Source organism: Rhipicephalus microplus, chromosome 6 (assembly GCF_043290135.1).
Source record: "Rhipicephalus microplus isolate Deutch F79 chromosome 6, USDA_Rmic, whole genome shotgun sequence".
NCBI lineage: Eukaryota > Metazoa > Arthropoda > Arachnida > Ixodida > Ixodidae > Rhipicephalus > Rhipicephalus microplus.
Window position 1 is genome coordinate 198,440,205 of NC_134705.1, and position 19,764 is coordinate 198,459,968.

At 43.8% G+C, this 19,764-nt stretch overlaps 1 protein-coding gene across 2 annotated transcripts in view; it reads left to right on the forward strand.

Annotated features, from left to right (window-relative positions):
- LOC142765790 (intermembrane lipid transfer protein VPS13B-like) overlaps positions 1-19,764 on the forward strand; it is a 53,807-nt gene that overhangs the window by 32,715 nt on the left and 1,328 nt on the right. For both annotated transcript variants that reach the window (XM_075867484.1, XM_075867485.1), the window contains exons 19-27: positions 71-226; positions 3,545-3,844; positions 6,411-6,643; positions 7,848-8,161; positions 10,556-10,735; positions 12,036-12,194; positions 13,010-13,168; positions 13,480-13,679; positions 14,070-14,213. In XM_075867484.1, the coding sequence (XP_075723599.1) occupies positions 71-226; positions 3,545-3,844; positions 6,411-6,643; positions 7,848-8,161; positions 10,556-10,735; positions 12,036-12,194; positions 13,010-13,168; positions 13,480-13,679; positions 14,070-14,213 (1,845 nt within the window). The remainder of the gene's footprint in view (positions 1-70; positions 227-3,544; positions 3,845-6,410; positions 6,644-7,847; positions 8,162-10,555; positions 10,736-12,035; positions 12,195-13,009; positions 13,169-13,479; positions 13,680-14,069; positions 14,214-19,764) is intronic.

Below are 19,764 nucleotides of genomic sequence, written 5' to 3' on the forward strand. Positions count from 1 at the left end.
TTTTCGTTTAGCAATCTCATTTTATACTAAATGTACTGATCTTTCTTTCTTTTGAATTATTTTTCTACAGGCTGGCCACACTACCCACTTGCTCGTCCAAGTTGTGAGTAGGGCAGAGGTGTCGGCAAAAGAGATCCGCAGTCGCATCGGAGAAGTTCAGCCTGCCACTGACGTTGAGGTCCGCGGAACGCCTGATGGAATGTCTGCCGACAGTATCTTGGCCATGGTGAGCTGTAATGACCACGAAAAAATTGTAACTTAAGCAAATTTTTACACGAAAAAATTCCAACGGGCAAAACTGTGAATAGAGTAAAATGGAAGTATATTGGCTTAGATGTATTGTCTTATTGTTGTACATTGTTATACCTGTGTCAAGTATTTTTTTTTGCGCTCTTAAGAAAAGCTAGAAAAAATTAAACAGGGCAGTTACGTGATCATTAATCAAATCATCTGAGTTGCTTAACAAGCATTAAAGCTTTTCTGTTAAGATTTTTTGCTAGAATTACTACTTTAGACGTTGGTGAAGCAATCTTTGTAACACCCATATAATTGACCCTTCTCATAATTCGCAAGTGCGCTTCACGGCACTGCATGTTTGCCCTACTAATGGCGGCACCTGTCCTGCTTCAAATGGAGACCAGGTCCTAGTTATTAAACACGCTGGGGCTCATCTTTTACGCACATTAATGTCGAGATAGCTAAGCCTACATTTTCCATGTCCTAGTGCAAGTAAACTGAGCTTGAACACTCTGTTTGCAGAAAGTGACTAGCTGCCATTAGTAGGGCAAACCGCATAGCAGAAAAGCTAGCTTTACAGTTATGAAAAGGGTCTATTGTGGATAGCTCACACTAGCAAATATTAGCTAGTTACTCTATTTACTCTCATAATAGGCGCACTTTTTTCCAGGAAATCCGGCTCGAAGTTAGGGGGGCACCAGTTGTGTGGGGTAAAATTTTCAAAAATTTTTTCGACTTAGTTCAGCATAAAATAATTCAACATAAAACAAGCGTACCTACATACCTTTTAATGAACAAGCGAGAGCCGCCAACTGCACACACGCGCGTAAAATTTATTTACACAAAAGTCGTAGGTGTTCCTCCTTTTCCCTACTCGGAGTCTGAGTCAGAGAGCACACATTCATCCTCGCCGAGCGGGGATTCGTTTTCGGTGTCCGAATCGTCCGCACCCCACAATATGTCATCCTCACTCAGATCCAGTGCGTTCGAGATACCCGTCTTTTTGAAGCTTTTCCTGACGACTTTGTCGGAGATCGCCTGCCACGCTTCCACGATCCAAGCGCGCAGCATTTCCACAGGCGGCCTCTTAATCTTACCACCTGGAGTCAGCTGATGTTGTCCTCCAGCCATCCAGGTGGTGTACAGCCTTCGAACATTGTCCTTAAAAGGCTTATTCGAGGACACATCCAAAGGCTGCAGTATCGATGTGAGGCCGCCCGAAATCACTGCCAGATATGTGCGCAGCTCCTTTGGCTCATTTTGTACGCGGTCTACTAGGTGCCCACGAAAACTGTCCAGGACAAGCATGGACGTGAACAACAGACCACCCGGCTATCGACCCCATATTGTTTTCACCCAATCTACCATGAGTTCCGCGATCATCCAGCCTTTTTTATGGACTTTGACGCAGATGCCTTGAGGGAAATTTGCCTTTGGGAGCGTGTTATGTTTAAAAATAATGTAAGGCAGTAGCTTGCGCCCATTCACTGTCACCGCCAGCGTTACGGTGCATTGTCGTTTATCAGCGCCAGACATTCTGACGATGACGCTCCGTGCACCTTTATCCTCCACTGTCGTGTTCCGCGGCATATCAAAGCAAAGGAGGGTCTGATCCGCGTTGCCGATCTGAGACAAAATGAAGTCTTTCTGCTGTCGGAGCTTTATAACCACTTTGTCCCTATATGCTGCGGGTAAGCACTGGCACAAGGTGGTCCGCCTTCGCAGTGCAAGGCCATGGCACCGCATGAAATGAGTTGTCGATCCGGAGCTGGCTTTGAACTCTTTTGCTTCGATGCGCTGCGCTCGGGCTATTCTGCACGCCTCAGTCTGCACAATATCCAACGACACAGCACAGTCGTCTTTTTGTAGCTCCCATATATGCCGGACCAGTTGCTCTTCGACGTTCGGATACCAGCCGGTCTTGGCACCGTGGAAAGCCCGTCGTGTCTTCTTCATCGCCTTAAGTTTTTCTTCTTGATCCGTCCAGTACCGAATACTGGTTTCTCTAACATCGAAATGCCTGCTTGCAGCCCGGTTGCCGTGCTCCAGCGCGTACTGCACTGCCTTCAGTTTAAACCCAGCCATGTAACTTGCGTACTTCCCCATGGTGGAACTAAAGTTGAATACACGACCACAACATACGCACACCACTTGCAAAATGTTGTTTCTTTCTCTTTCTTTGATGGTGGTGATAGCGATCAAGCCCCCAGCATTGTACACGTGACCTCAAAGGAGCGCGGCGATTTGGCAGTTATCAGTAATTGATGGAACAGCCTTTTTTTTCCCGCTCATGGACCCTTTTTTTTTAAGTTTTATTTCGACAAACAGGTTGGTTAGGTTGTTGCACTTGGAATTTTTTTAATTTGGTCGTCGATTTGCCTTCTTTTTTTCTTCAGGGTATGGGGATCGCGTTCCTACTGTACCGCCGGAAGGCAGAATCGTTTCTGATCACGGCCAAGTTCGGGATACACCTATTATGCACGAAATTTAAAAAATCGAATTTTCCGTGACCAAACTAGGGGTGCATTTATTATGCAAGTGCACCGATTATGCAAGTAAATACGGTAGTATCGTGATGATTGATAATTGATATGTGGGGTTCAACATCCCAAAGTGGCCACATGATTTTGAGAGACACCGCAGTGGAGGGCTCCGGAAATTTCTACCACCTGTGATATTTAACGTGCACCCAAATCTGAGCACACGAGCCTACAGCATTTTCCCCTCCATCGGAAATGCAGCTGGGATTTGATCCCGCGGCCTGCGGATCAGTAGCCGAGTACCTTAGCAACCACCGTGGCAGGGCGTAGTTAGTATCATGAAAATGAATCTGCAGGGCTTCACAAAAACTGCATACACTTCTTTCATATTTAATTATTGTTTCACATTTTGTGTCGATTATAGCTCTATATGATACTTACAGTTTGCCTATATAGTTATATGGTTTGCATGGCTAGCGAGAAATGAGACTAAAAGCACTAAAATATGCCTTGCTTCAGGAAAACATGGTGGGGCGGTTCAAAAATAAAGGGTCAGAGTGTTTCGGGAAGAATGCACGCAGAGGAACTTTCAACTAAATAAAGAATTCGGGTTTCGGAAAGGGTCCCGGTTGTAATTGTAGCTTGTGCATTCACAGATATGTCTGCCTGTTGAGTACACTCTAAAATGTCATTACATGACAGCATCTAAATGCCTTACGGCGATAGAGCAGACCAATACTATAAAGGGAGTCCTAACAGCATACTGCGCTTCTGTTTGAAATCTCTCACCCGCTTATCACTATGTTTTCTTGTCATATTTTTTTCAGTCGGACGAAAGCCACGTTCCAGTCGTACCTTGCGAAGACTGCCCACCACTCTCCCCCCTGTACCGCTCTCTGCGCTTTGTATCAGTCAACATAGACGAGCTCTGCTTCGTGCTCACTGACAACAGCGATGTGGCTGACCACAAGAAGTGTCTGCAGGAAGTGGTTCGCCTCAGCTTGGACTCCGTGTCATGCGCCTGCCGACCTAGGGCCGCTCCTCCTGCGATGTCGATGGGTAACAACCAACCGGACGCCTCGCCTGCCATTGTCTACGACATCTTTACATTCATTGGTGGCCTACAGGTGAGCACGGACATGCGGGAATACTCGGACAATTGGAATAATCGAACAAATGTTGCAGTATTCTAATTGGTGTTGACTCAAACCTAATGCTTCTGAAATTTCGAAGTACTCAAAACAAACGAAATAATGACGTGTAATCCGCTTGGAAAGACTGCTTAATTGCGGTGTAGGGCCACTATGAGGTGGAACCACCTACTCAGGAGGTGATATTTGCACTGCTGCAAAAGCACCCATACGATGTCGGGTACAGAAAGGACATAGTCCTCCTATATCTACTCTGTGTAAATGGAAATCTGTTAAAGGGCCCCTAAACCACCCAGTGGTTGAAATTTAGTTGAGGTGAGGATGTTGTGCTCGAGTTTACAACGAGCACGTAGCTGTGAGAATTTTTCGAAACGGTGCCGTAATAGCGGAATTAACGCATTTGACGATCGAAATGCGATGATCGCTTCTTTCCCTCTTTCCTATGCTACCCTCTTCCAAAACCGCTCGGCTCCTCCTCGCTGAGTCAGCTGAGTGCCCCTCCTCATCTCGCGTGGCATACATCACCACTGATGCGATGTTCAAGACAGCGTCTGCTTCCGGTTGCCGCGATCCACCACTCCGACGACGCAGCTTGCCGTCAACTGTGTTGTGTGTGTCATCTGGGTGCACTGATCGTTGACTACCGCTGTTGCTGTCATGCCAGCCCGTGCCCCTTCGAACCGTGCCAGTATGGACCCTGTGCTGCGTTACGGGCCGCAGATGTCGATTCGCAAGCGGCAACACGACCAAGAACAGCAAGGTGCGCGTGAACAGCTGTTTTCAGAGTGACCGGAAGTCGTCGGTTGTCGTTCGGCTAATCGCAAGCATCGAAAGTGGTAACGTCATCGAGTTTCACTGGTGATGTCACACATGTCAGTGGCGGAAATAGCGGGGACCGGAAAGGAGAAACTATTCTTTTTTCAAAATTGTGGCGCGCCCGCTATGTAGCGCTGCGGCGTGTGGCATCGTTGACCGCGACGGCATCCTGCATGCGATTCGCTTGTTTACTTGGAATGTTTAGGAAAATATCCGAGCGGGTTTGGGGGCCCTTTACATGGAATTGCTGCTTAAACAGAACAGGTGCTTCTGGTAAGATTGGTATTGTTCTTGTATGCTGCGCCCTTGTTCATCACTGAGTAAACGGAACATATTTTCCCGGTCCCTTCAGGTTCCGTTTAATGAGAGTCTACTGTATGTATATATATATTACAGGGGAAAGGTTCCGACACCCGTTTTGTATCTTCGTGTGTGCATTTGTAAGTGTACATGTATATATGCACGTGCAGAACTGAAAGCTTTCTACCCCCCATCTCTTCTGCTACACTAGTGGGGTGTACATTTTACCTGAACTGCAAATTTTTAAGTTTATAGGTGTGTTATGAGCTCATGGCAAACTTTTAAAAAAAATACTTTACTGCTTATAACTGGCCACCTATTACAATTAATATCTTACTACTATTCAAACTTGCTTTGACATTGCTTCAAACTTAAAAAGTCGTATTCACTCAAGCCTGCTGTAATGAAATGTACAATGTGCAATATTGAACATACAGTGGTTCCCGGAGATATCACATGATTGGAATTCCGTAGTACCTCAGTTGTCTTCTCACTTTTAAGGTGAGATCACCACCAAGAACCCTGAACGAGCTGGCGAAGCGTGTGTTTAGCTCACAATTTTAAACACATATATTGTACCAGTTTATTTTTCCATAAGAAGGTTTTTAGTTAATTTCAATGTAGATGGCACTCAATATTGTGTATTGATGACTGAAAAGTCAGAAATTTCATTGTATAAAAGTCATGTCACTTGTTTAAAAGGTGGTGCCACCATATTTGTGGCTTGCGCATTCTTTGCTACAGGCATTTTGTATAACTTCAAGAAGCGCGATATATGCACCAAAATTGATTTGTTCTAGCCAAATAATTCAATAACGTCCAGCTTATGTGGACAATTTTCGGTTTCGTTTTCTGGGCGCCAAGTTGGGCAGTGACGTAGCTGCGTGAGTGGCAGAACACCTGTATGTATATATATATTACAATGCTTGACGTGAGTCACGTGACCACACAAAGCTTTGACGCGTGTTGTGTGCCGAGTATCGTCTGCTTTCCTGCACACGTGCCACACAAGCATTTGCAAAACAAATGTGCCCCTAGCTGTAATAGCCGTAATGCTTTGCCGGTGTATATGTGGTGGAGGTTTGGAGGTCACTCACCTCGCTACAGATCTGGTTTGGCGTCACTACAACTTTTGCTGCCCTTCCTATAGAAAGCGTTTTCTGCATCCGACCATTCGTGTGCAGTGTCCTTGCATACAGAGGAAACCCACAAGGAGCTTGTTATCGCCTCGAAATTTGATGGCACCACCTCTGTGAGCCATTTTATGTATTGGGCATTTAAATTGTGAGTTGCTCTCTGACTACAATAGCTTTACCATAATGACGCATTTTCTGTAAATTTCCTGGCATTCAAAAGTGCCCTGATCTGTTTGCATTTGTTGTTCAGCACAGATATTCAATTTTCTCCTTTGCTTCATCTTCCACAGGTTGACAACCAGCTCTCGCAAGACGAATTGTCCAACGAAGTCTACGACTTCCCCGTCGTCTTGGTGCCCCGAGACGATACACCGTCAACGGAAGGCGCGTCTTCGTGCCAAAATGCTGTTGCATCGCTAACACTTTCTATCGAAATTCTCCGTGACGGCCGCCTGACTGCAGACTCATTGACAATCAAGTTCTCTCCACTTTCTCTGTTTCTGGAAGACACACTGCTTTACAGGTTAGTGATTGCTTACATTTTCCCAAATTCTATAGACTGTGACTCACTGTGGTAACACAGTGCTCTTCCTGCCTAGCAGATTAGTTCTTTAGTATTACATGATTCTAAGTACTATGAACGGGGTGTATACTAAGTCATGCCACACACAAATGATTACATGGAATCATGTAACCAGCATAGTGAGTTGGGTGGGCAAATGATCTTTTTGTCATAGTTTGCAGGGGTTACAGTTCACTATACAGTCTTGATGTTATAGCATCTACTAGTAGCAAACATTATGAATTATTTAGCAAATGTTATTCATTGCTTTCGAGCACTAGTGGTATATAAAAAATACTATATTTAAAGTTATACAACTAGTGGGAGACAGTCAGACAAAACTGCACTGCCTTCAAGACACCTACATTTTTCATCAGAAATCGTCACACTTTTGAACAAGTGGCAAAAGGCTGGCTAGTTGGTGCATATCTCAAAAATGAACAGCGTAAACACGGGGCAAAAAAAAAGTAAGAAAAGGAGCGCCCTCATCCTCATGTTTTCTTTTCTTCATCCTGCGTTTGCACTGTTTCTTCCTTCTTTGAGACATCACACCATGTTACAGAATGTTGGTAGATAATACTAAGGAAGATGTTACCTCTGAAATGCTCTGTACGATTTCTAAGCATTACTGGACTAGATCAGCAACTGCCCTTCTTGGAATAATACCCTTGTCACATGTGGCGACTTGGGTGCACTTTAAGAGCGAGTGTACTTACGCTCACAAAGTGTCATTTTGGCAGTTCATTGCTACACGAGAAAGCGAAGTGTAAGTGAGGTCACACTGTCGTCAATTTTTTTCTCCTCCTAGATCGTATAGCATTCTTTATTCACGCTCAAACTGAGCTGTGCTAAAGCATTGCCATTTTTATCGTGAAGTTAGGAAACACATTTGCCGGCAAGTGTACTTTGCAGCCAGTGACGCTGCACTTTCTCATGTGACAGCACGCAAATGACACTTGCGGCGAAGTGTACTCGCTCAAAGGGCACTTGAATTGCCATATGTGACAGGGGTATAAGATGTGCCGATGTTGTAGTGCTAGTAAGCATTAGAAAATCTAGAAAAGAGCAATAATAAAACAGCATAATAGTCGATTCTTAAATTTTTTATGTTTGATGTTGTGAGAATAGTGGTGCTTACTGCTGTCGACGTGGACATGCTTTGCAGATTGGCCCGCATGTCCAGCTTCGTGCGCCCGGCCTGGCACTGCGCTCCTCTCCCAGTCGGTGGCGAGTCCCGCCTTCCCCAGGAGGTGGCAGAGGCGTCACAGGCTCTGCTACGAACAGTGCCGGTGCGGGAGATCGTGCTGGAGCCCCTGGCAGTGCAGCTCAGCGTGCACGCCTCGCTGAAACTGTACTTGTCCCTGAACGGGACGCCACTCAGCTTTGCCCGGTTCAGCCGGAGGAACCTTGTGACGGGCTGCTACCAGCTCGGTCACCTGTTGACGCGGCACTATGTCACTGGAGCACTGCTCAGGGCAGGTGAGATGGCTGATAGAGCTTGGCGCTTTCATGCACGACCTATGAAGAACTGCCTGCAAATACGTCAAATTCACACACTATTATTTCAAAGCGCTCAATATTCTATTGCAACAAGAACCATCTCATAATGTGTTGACTTATATGCTCTGTATAAAACTGTAATTGCACATCCGTTGTTTTGACGTAATTTATGTGCAGTGTCTGCATAAATAGAGCCGAACCTCAGACTAAAACTATAGTAAAATTTCGCTGGTTTGGGTTAACTTCGCAGAAAGAAAAATCATACTTGTGACGTGGTTCTCGAAAAGCCACATGTCAAATGACCCTTCGAACATGCTAGTGCCTTTAGCAATGTGATTGCGTGCGAGAGTACACTGCAAAGTGAAGTTAAAATGGCAGCACGTCTAGTATTTGGGAGGTTCGGTTTATCCAAACCTCAATCTATCTTTCTTTTATTTAGCCTTTAGTTGACAAAATTAGCGAAAACAAGTTGTGTACACAATTGTGTACCAAATGCCTCAAAGGGTCAAGAGGCTTGTTCATCATTCTCATCTTTCTGAGTGAACAGAGTGACTGCTACGGTAATGAATAGTTTCTCGAACATTGCCCCTATCTTCATAGCTCCAAATTATATTGATATCATCATATATTTACTCTTGAGGGTTGTAGTGCAATACCATATAAGGAGGGGGTGGGGCTGGTGGCAATTGTCACTAGTGAACAATTGTCATTCGTGCAAAGGAAAATATATCAGAAAAAACGCGAAGTAACATAAGTGATCAAGACAATGTCTTTACGCCTATTACACAGCAATATCATATAACAAAGCTTGGTGAGCAACCGAACACCAACTGCTAGTATGTCTTTGAGTACAAGAATAGTTAGAGAATGCTTCTCAAAAATGAGAGATGTTTGTGCTGTTCAATTAGGTAGTTACTTTACTTGAACTTTCGGAGAAAATAATTGGTTAAAATCAATAGTATGCATCCTTTAGGCGATTTTTTTGTTGACTTTGTTTACTGCAATAGCAGGCTTTTCTGTGACTGTGAATAAAATGAAATGTTTTAAGAAAAAAAAAACATCGTAGTTCTACCTTTGTGTAAACTTATAGTGGTTCACACGGGTAATTATATTCAAGAAAAAGTACGCATTACTCATTTTCTGTTATGTTGTTCAATATTCTTAGATTATTTATATATTGGTGTACACTGCCGTGTTACCGGCTGCAGACATTCTGCCACTAAGTGTGGACTTTTAAGGCATTAAAGGGACTGTCTACCGTCCTTCATTGATCTTCTGTTTTGTGTCGCAATAAAAAACGTAACATGTGAAGTGTCTAACCTTGCAGCGGTTTCTCTGGAAAGTGCGTAGAAATTTTCTGAACATTATTTTTCTCTCCGCGTTATGTCTCCTTCCATCGGAAAAAATCGAAAACTGAAACAGTGTGCGGTTTTTGCCGGCTTCATCAAGTGTGGTTACTGATAAAACAATTACCTCAGTGGCCATTTTAGGCGCGCACACAAATCTTTGTTCTTCTCATGAGCGGCAGCGGACGCCGTGATTGCGTTTCTGCGCCGCTTGCAGGCATGCAGGCAAGCGAACACACCGCCGGCACCACCACCGGGCACCTATTTCAACGTGTGAGAAAAAAAAAAGGCCTCTGGCGCAATACAAGACTGCTTCAAGTGCATAAAATACAAATTCAAGTTAAACGTGTTTGTTTTTAAGCAAAACAATTCTACCTGCGACGATTTCTTGTCCTACCAATAGATTGTCAAGATTGACCACATTCGCTGTTGGGTGACGCTAGTGGTCACTTTCAACTCAAGACTTTCAACATCAAGTTAAAATTATGATTCCTTTTTTCTGGCACGAAAGCATGCTTGTTACCGCCAATGTGATGAACGATCTTTTTATTGGCGCCACAATCAGAAAAATTTTTCTCGAGCGGTAGACAGTCCCTTTAACAACAATCTGAGAAAATTGACCTGTGCATTCGCATATAACTCCAATCTTTTTTTGTGTGTGTGTACAGCTGACATGCACCTAAATTATATACATAACGAAGTATTCTTACACTTCAATCTCAATTCAGCCGCAACAGCCAGAAATCGAACTCATGACATTGTTTTCTTAAGTAGCAAAACACCATAGCCTATTTGATATAACAGCATTAAGCAAACAGTACACGTTAGTTCAGATTTAGGTACTGTACTCACAGATAAGCACTTTATGGCACTCGCAAGAATTCACACACAAACCAATGTTCGAGCGTTATTTGCTCTGCACTTTTATTTCAATGTTGCCAACCCACCAACTAACCCAGATTACTGTTTTTAACCATGGCTACTGAGTAACCGTGGTGGCTAACCATTTTTTCTTGTCTCATTCCAGGTTGGGTTGTTGGCTCTCTCGACCTTCTCGGCAACCCAACGGGTCTGGTGCGTGCCTTAGGTTCGGGGGTGTCTGCGATGGTAGTGCTTCCCTACAGGGGCTTAGCACAGGGTCGACCCTGGGCTTTCTTCCTGGGCATCTCACACGGGGCGTCGGCCATGTTGCGTCACATATCCTCTGGTGAGTCGAAGTCACAAACAGCTGAAGCGCAAAAAAGGGTAACAACAGACAGAGAACAACGAGGACAAGCGCGTGTCCTTGTTGTTCTTTTAGTCTGTTGTTACCCTTTTTTGCGCTTCATCTGTTTAAGACATGGAATACCAACTAGCCCACTGCCACACCTTGAGTCGAAGTCAATCAGCCAATTGAAATTGGACAAGCTAGGTCTGACCAGAAGGGTTTCTCCTCATTTCCACTTTTGTGCCGTTTAAAAATCAGGCCTTGTTAAAAAAAGCCTGTTCCAATACCAAAATAACTTTGTCATGTCCTAACATTTGCAGTATTCATGTGCTGATCGCATCTTGATATTGGCTAGAATTGTTTCATATTTTATTGATTATGCCCAATAATGTATTGTATCTATGTTTTTATGTTAAGGTTGAGCTGTATTAGCATGTGTCATTAAAGCTGCAATTTTGCCATTGTGTCAGTTTATGCCCTCCTCAGCTGCTCATGGCCCGGTAGCTACGTAAAAGGACAATGTAAAAGAACGAGGTTAGTCAGATCTATGCAATAAAAAGCTATCACTGCTGTGCAGCATGTTAGTGCTGCACAGCAATGATAGCTGGTGAATTCCGCTTGGGGAATATATTTGTCCACATGATCACTGTTATGCAGTTTTTTATCATTGTGAGCATGACGTGCTTACCTTATTCAGTATTTTCTTAGTTTTGTCAGTGATTTGTGGTAAAACCTTTTTGTGAAACTCTGATGTGTTGCTATTTTCATGTGTGAAGCACAGAAGTTGCCAGAGTAGTTGCTCATGTTTTGTATACATTCACTGAGCAATCACTCAAGAACGCTTTGCGATGCATATCTGAGACACCTCACTCACAAGTTCAGATTGAGCTATCGGCAACCGTACTCAGCGCTGTAATTGAGGCTTGAGTGTCAGTTGCTTTTCTGAGTACTAGATCACTAAATGAATACTTATGGTAAAAAGTTTCCAGGCCTATTCATCATGTGAAGATGCTTCTGGTGCAGCACTGCCAACATGTAGAACCAGTTTACAAAGGAAACGAAATTTCCAGCTGCTATTTCACGAATAGTGCATGAATATACCTTATAGTCCCCTTGTGGTGCAGTTTAATCTAGCTGTGAATATTTAGTGTTTTTAATGAAATTTTACTACTTTAGGCTATGACCATAACATTTTTTTAAGTTCTAAGCAGGGCATGTCTGTACGCTGCAGGCCAAAAGAAGTGTATGTAACGTAGCTTTCAAGCCCTGTCTATGCTGATCAAACTACTTTTCAATGCAGGTGCTCTGAGTTCAGTGACGCAGCTTGCCACCAGTGTATCCAGGAATCTGGACAGGCTCTCGTTGGATCCAGAACATCTTGCTTGGAAGGAGTCACTTCGCACTGGCCCTTCGGCGGGCATTGGCCAGGGACTGTCAACACTTGGGATCAGCCTGCTAGGTATGGCCCCCACTTTGTTACTTGATTTCTTGTTTATGTTCATTTTCACCAAGTTATCGCCATTAGCTAGCCTTCTCTAGCTCCTATACTGAATCTGCGGTGTCAGACATATCTTCGAACGATGCCGATTTTTGGTAACCCTAAAGCTTTGAAGCCTTTATAGCTTCCATTACGGTAGTAATACCACAAGGGATTAAAAATTGTTTGTGTGATAGATATAATCTTAACATTTAATCATTTACTTATTAGTAGTGATCAGTGGGTAGGTGGTTAGCCCACTACCACGAATGCTAAGATATGGAATGTGGCATGCATGTAACAAATCATTTTCGGTAGAAATCTGTACCATCCTTGCACACGTGCCATTGACTGGCTGCATTATCTGGGGAATTTCCTAAGGATACAATAAGAGGTGCCTAAATATTCTTGCTGCAGTTCATAGCACACATCTCACATAACTTCTTAAACTACGCCTTCTTTGCCGTTAACTTTTCAACTTGGCATGATTGCTCTATGATTGGCTTCGTCGCCAAGTAGCTTGGGCCAATCCCAGAGCTGGTCTAATGAAAACTGATTCTAACTCAATTACTCTTTTGTCAGTGCGTGAGCCAAACATTATAACGCCACTCTCTTCGTGGATGTTAAATGCTATTTTCCTTACCTTGTTCTTCAGGCAGTTGATGCTAAATTTCATCGAACAGAATTCCGGCGTATGAAAATAAACAGCAGTCAATGCTGTGTTTTGACAGTCGTTACAAATGTTTTCAACTGCAAACTTTAGCTGACAGAGGAATGGTTTTTGTGACAAAACGCAGGAGCTGTGGCAGGCATCGTGGACCACCCAATGCAAGCCCTCATTCACGAGGAAAGCAGGGGGCCTACAGGGTTCGTCAAGGGCGTTGGTCGGGGCCTCATGGGTGCCGTAGCAAAGCCAATCAGTGGTGCTGCTGAACTTGTGGCTCAGACGGGCAAAGGTGCGCTTTCTTCTCAACTATATATATACTCTTCATTGCTTCACTTTTGTTGCTTCTCTGCATTTGCTTAACCGCAAGAAAGAAAACCACAAATTTATGGCTCATAAGATGGAATTCAGAGGCCTTGTGCCTTTGGTATCCCAGGAATTTCGGGGAACAACATTTATGTGTTAAGTTAGAGAGAATATCACCTTTTTTTAACCACTAAAAAATGGCTGCATGTTGGATTTAGAAGGGCATTGCAATTGTGAAAATATGGAATCAGATTGCGACTTCGTTAATGCACCAGAGACTCACACTTGTCTTTGCAGGGATTCTTCAGGGTGCAGGGTGGGGAGATTTCACGCAGCGCAGGCACGAACCTCGAACGGTGTCCTTTGACAGTGCGCCCTGTTCGGAAGCGAGGGTTCGAAGCATTCTTCCCGGTCAAGAGCTGCTGCTTGTGTTGCACGTCCATCTGACGTCTGAGGAGAGCACCAACCAACCCTTGATTCTTGTGCTTACTCGGCAGGTGGGTCAAAGAGCCACGGTTGCTCTATATTTGCATTCATTGATTGAATGATCCTAAAAAGGTAAGGAATCTTTTCCAGGTTTCATGCCAATATCATTATAACAAGGTTCCATCTTACATCAAAACAAGTTCGTTACATCCGAAAATTCGTTATAAAGGCTTAATTCCTCACACTATATCTGTTGTGACACTATTTTGTATTTACTTCCTTATAACCGATATTTTGTTATATCTGCGTTAATTATATTGAGTAGGTTTGAGTGTATCACTGTCAGAGCAGTATTGCTCTTCAGAATTTGATCTACATAAAAGCAGAAAGTTAGGGTGACTAGAAAGACTCTTGTATATTCTGTTTTCTACATGTGAATGTGCTTCTGTTTTTTCCTGCAGTGTCTGTGCTTATTGAGCAAGACAGACGGCACACTCGAACGGTGCTTCTCCCTGGCCGAGCTCTTGTGCACCGGTCCGCCCAACGATCCCGCATGCGTGGTCGTTGATCTCGGACCACCGCAGTCCGGGATGCTACTGGAAGAGGTAAGAGATGGAGTGGTGCTTTTTTGCCTACCATGACTTGTTGACATGCTTCAAAGGCTAGTGTCTTTGTTCTCTCGTGTAACATGTCCAGACGAATTGTAGCTGCCTGTGCACTAGCACGAAAGGTACCTCGTCTGTGTCAGGTGTTGGCTGTATTCCCAGTCTGCTTAAAATCTCTGACGGTATGTTCCCTTTCACCTTTTCGCATTTCTGAACAGTGAAAAACCACAGTGGAAACTTTAGTGCATGCACATGAGCCCATGTGTGCATGTGCCAAACAGTTTACATACCTGCACGCGCATTTGTGTATGTAAGCATAATACATGTGGGTATGTCCAGGCTTGACCGCTGCACTTATTAGCCGTGGCAGGAAGGAAACAGCTCACAGGAATCTGTACTGAAGAGCATCTTATAGTGCTTTGCTGCAACTGCTGTACGGAATATCAGGACAGGCAAGCCTAAGCTAAATGTGTAATCAACATACCATGTATTAGTATTATGAATATTGTATGTAACAAGGGTGTTTACATGTCAGATGTTGCATACTCAAGTTAATCTTGAGACTTGAGCTTCTGGACTTATTCTTAGTCCTGCCATGTTAGCATGAAATGAGCAAAGCTGGCGCTAGGCAGCTTGAATGCTTAGGTATGCTTGACTGTGGCAAAAGATACATTTTGTGAAAAGGGGATATACCGCATTTATTCAAATCTAGGTCGATAGTTCTTTTCAAATTTCTTTGTATCAAACTTCAGGGTCGGCTTAGATTCGAGGATTTCGAAAAATGCGCCATTTTTCATGGAGAAAAGTGGTGCACAACTATTGCCACCTAGACAGTATTATAGCCATTAGTAGCTAAGTCAAAACCTGGCTGCCATTTTGACTTTTGTGGCAAGTGTTGAGGTACAGTGTTCTAAAAGGTATTGTAGTCGCAAGAGTGGGGCCCTTCTCGTGAGGCTAAAAAAGCTGACGTCGCCAGTGGCGCTGCAGTAGCTACCCCAAGGTGCTGGTGCGGGGAAACTGGTACAGCAGGGTACAATGCTGCAAATGTTTCTTTTATTTTTTTCTACTGATGTGCCGTGCATGAAAACCCTATAGCTGTCCGGTGATGGTTTCATAACTGCTGAAGGCTCTTTATTTTGTTAGTTTCAGCAAAGTGAACCACATGAGTAATTCACTGGACTGCTGCAGTTCACTTTAAACTAGAAGGCTAAGCTTTCACATGTATTTTTTTGCCATAACTTGCGCATAAATATGCTTGTACAAATCGTGTACATTATTTTAATGAAAAATATACGAAAGAACATGCTATTGCAAACGCTCGAAAAGTGTGTGATGATATGACAAATAAAATAATTACAGCGTTGAATAGCTCATTTTGCAGAAATTCCGGCGTCAGTGGAAGTTTGAGATAGATGAAACTAAAGAGCCGAAGGGCATTTGTACTTAGGCTTTTTCCTTGTGGCACAACTTAGATAACCACTGAGAAGCGAAGGCTAGCTAGTGATAGGCAAGATGATAGTGTGTGTGTGTGTGTGTGTGTGTGTGTGTGTGTGTGTGTGTGTGTGTGTGTGTGTGTGTGTGTGTGTGTGTGTGTGCGCGTGCGTGCCGCTACCGCATTGAGCTCTTAAAGGTTAAGCTCAAGGGTACCCCACTTTATTTTTAACGACACTTCAATAATTTCATTGAGTTTGCCGAACTAAATATCAGAGTTTTTTTCTCGTATGGATGTGAACAAACCAAAGAGTATGTGAAGTAGAGATGGCTTTCTAGGAAAGTCAAGTGATTATTAATAGCACAGTACATTGAAATGCTGTTTACTTCCCACAGAGTGAATTTTAGAATCCATGAACATTTGAAAGACAATGTAAAACACATATATTTTAAGATAAATTTTACATAACCACTGAATTCTCGCACAATGTCATGACAACAGGTGGAAATATGCAAATTCAGAATTTATATAAAGACATGGAAGAAACAAACGCTAAAGCAGTCGGCTAGGCCCTGCAGGTCGCCTGATACAAAAGAATTTGCTTCATAATTTCCGACGGGCCTCGCGTTCGGTTAGAATTTCGGCTTTCGACCAAGCTCGCTTCTTGCTCATCATGGTGAGACAATCGTACTTTTTTCGCTGATTCGGACGAAGGAATACCGCAGTGCTTTCTCTGTGGTGTTGGCTTTACAAGTATTCTTTAGAAATGTACGCAGGTAGGTTCGGTAACCGCGTTGGCACCGCACCTGCAGTGAGATCTGGCCTTCCTGGGGGATTCGCACTTTGTTATTTCCGATAACGTGTATGTAGTCGCGAATAACAAGATGGTCAGCAAAACGTTTTTCCCACATCGCAGATGTCTCAGCCAGAGGTTTGTCCTCCTGTTTGAGGTTCCGCTCCCAAACCTTCTGGCGGCCTTCCTTGTCTGGCACCTAAAACAACAAAATCTTTCATTCGTTTTCAAGCTCGATGGCCGGGGTAGCCTGTCCGGCATCCCCGAGAAAAGCAATGCATGTCTGTCTTTCTCTTCTTATCCATCAGAGTATAGGAAGCTTCATCGCACAAAAGATATCACACGACACACACAAAAAGTGGATCAATACAAAGCAAGCTCAGTGGTTACTCGCCGATTGAGCTGCTCCAAGCACTCACTCCTTTGCACGTGTTGCAACCTGTTTTCTCCTCGGGCTAGCCACTGTAGTGCCACCCGCAGCCGTCAGCTTTTTTGATCACCGCTGGCTCCACGGGCACCCTCTTCACTCTTGCCACTACAAAACCTAGAACACTGTAGTTGAGGCAAGCCGTTTGTCATTTCGAGTCTCACTTCGAGTGGTCTGTGTGTGGCGCAGCTCAGTAGGGCCACACAGGTGGTGCAACTTATTTATTTTATTTATTTATTTATTTACAAAATACTGTCAATCCCCCATGGAGATTATTACAGGGGTGAGCATCACTGTCAACTTTTGACGTTTCAAACAAGAAAAATCAGAATAATAAAGAACATCTAATCACTGAACACAGCATTACGGTGTAGAACAATCATAAATAGTTATTTGAACTATTACCAAGTACAAAGTACACCAATGGTACACCGACAAAGAAACAGGAGTCGAGAAGAAATGAAGCATAGAAAGAAGAAAACACAGATTGGGTATTATTATCAAGGAACCGTATTAAACAATAAATATATGCAGACAAGTGCTTTGGTATGACGATTGGAAGCAGAAAAGACTGCGTGAAGAAAAACAGGTAATCACTGTACATGCTAACTAGGTTAGAATAGATCAGTACCTTCAATTAGTTTCATAAATTTCTCTAATGTTGGCTGCTGTGTAATGACTGGATTCAAGATAATGTTTCAAGACAAAATAAAAGATTCAAGATAATGTTTCAAGACAAAATAAAAGATTCAAGATAATGTTATTCAAGACAAAATAAAAAGTTTTCTAGCCGTGGAGCTGTCGTCCAACATTTGAGCTGGGTGAGACTGTGGGGAGGATGAAAAAAATGTGCACCACTGGAGGGGTGCAAATTTTGATTGTGCGCTCTTTTAAGAAGTGTGGCATATCCAATGCACCTGGTGGCACCGAGAATTGCACACTGTTTGAAGACAGCGACAAAAAGTGAGCGACGAGAGAAGCAGCAAAGACGACTCGGAATGAGCGCGGCATCGGACTAGAAGCAGCCAGAAAAAAATTACATCAAAGAAACACACACAACAGGACTAGAGGCTGTAGCCCCGCCGCGGCGTTCTAGTGGCTAAGGTGCTCGGCTGCTGAACCGCAGGTCATGGGATCAAATCCCGGCTGCGGCTGCTGCATTTTTGATGGAGGCGAAAATGTTGTAGGCCCGTGCACTCAGATTTGGGTGCACGTTAAAGAACCCCAGGTGGTCGAAACTTCTGGAGTCCTCCACTACGGCGTCTCTCATAATCATATGGTGGTGGGACATCATACCTTACATATCAGTCAATTAGGACTAGAGGCTGTATGTTTCTCGAGTTATTTGCACCAGGAACCAACTGCTTTATTTCATCCTTATGTTTAATAAATGTTTTCTCTTAGTAAATGCTGTTTCGTTTGGCCTACATTAGAGACAAGTCTTTTTTTTTTTGCGGGCTTTGGACGTTAGGGGGTCGGCTGAAAATCGGGTTCGGTCTAGATTCGAATAAACACGGTAAAATACAGTCAAATACACTTATAACAATCCCAGGTATAACAATCTATCTCTTATAACGACCATATTTTGGTGCAGTTACGATTTTCCTATGCTACGCTTTGAAACTGAGTCCACATACAGCGAACATTTTCCAAAACCACGTACTTTTACAATGAACATTTCTGACATGGTCGCGGTAAAAGTATGGTGCATAGAAAGCGAAAAAAAATGTTAAATCCGATGCTCTAAAGCATGTGATAGGCGCGCGCTCGCACGTGCCCTGCTGCAGTTTACTTGCGAGGAAGTTATTGTAGACTGGGACAAGCACCGCATGCAGATTTCGGATACTGCGAGCTAAGCCGCTCACTTTCTAGGCGTTTCTTTATTGGCAGAATGGAAGTGATGAAGAAATAAAAAAAAAATGGGAAGCAGCATGAAGACTTGCAGTCAGCTTTCACACAGCCAACTTTTGTGACACCGTCCTCTGCATCTACGAGTGCCGACGATTAACCAACAACGCCTTCGAACGCAGGAAGCCATTAGTTTGAGAAGATAACTTTTTATCACATAAAAGTGCACTGTGACGCTCAGGTTGCCAACACCACAATGTGCCGCAAAATGTTTTCTGCCTTTCGGTAACATGCGAGACTGGTCGATTAGTGATAAGGGCTTTCGCGTGGTGGCGGCAATGCCTTTAACGTATAAGCATCAGGAAAGAGCGATAGTGAGGTGGTCAGTGGTGATGAGCGGGCCATTTTGATTCATCGCCAGCAACCTTATCACAGTCATCTGCAGATATCTGCTCAGTGGAGTGACAGCGGTACAGGCGCGTCATGCCGCCGTTCGCCACTGCCACATCGTGGGGGGCTGCTTGCATGCGTTTCTTACAAAATTCATATTCGTTGTGTTAGACAAACAGGCTACTCACTGCACCTGAGCACAATCCCGAGTGAGGCATGCATGAAGAACACACAAACGCACGCATGCACTGGAGTACAAACAATCCGGCATGCGACAGCGTGAGCCAAGTAGGCGACGTTCTGCACACAACTAGCCAGGGATGATTAGTTCGACGTGGCAGTAACACGCTCCAGTGGAATGGCGTTAGTTTATTGCGAACATAGTTTAATTCACTCGTGAGCACACAGTAAACACACGCAAAGAGGCCCAAATTGTCAGCGGAGTGGTTGTTGGCACTTTTCAATAAATGTACACAGAAAAAAAAAACTGTTTGGTCCCTAAGTGCACATTTTCATGCGCGAGTCTATATGCAACAAACATTGATATAATGACCACTTATTGCGGTGCCTTCGATTTCGTTATAAAAAGTTTCATCTGTAGTAGAAAGTGAATAGCCAAACCAGCTATTTTATGACACTGCTAGAAACTTGCAGGATCAAA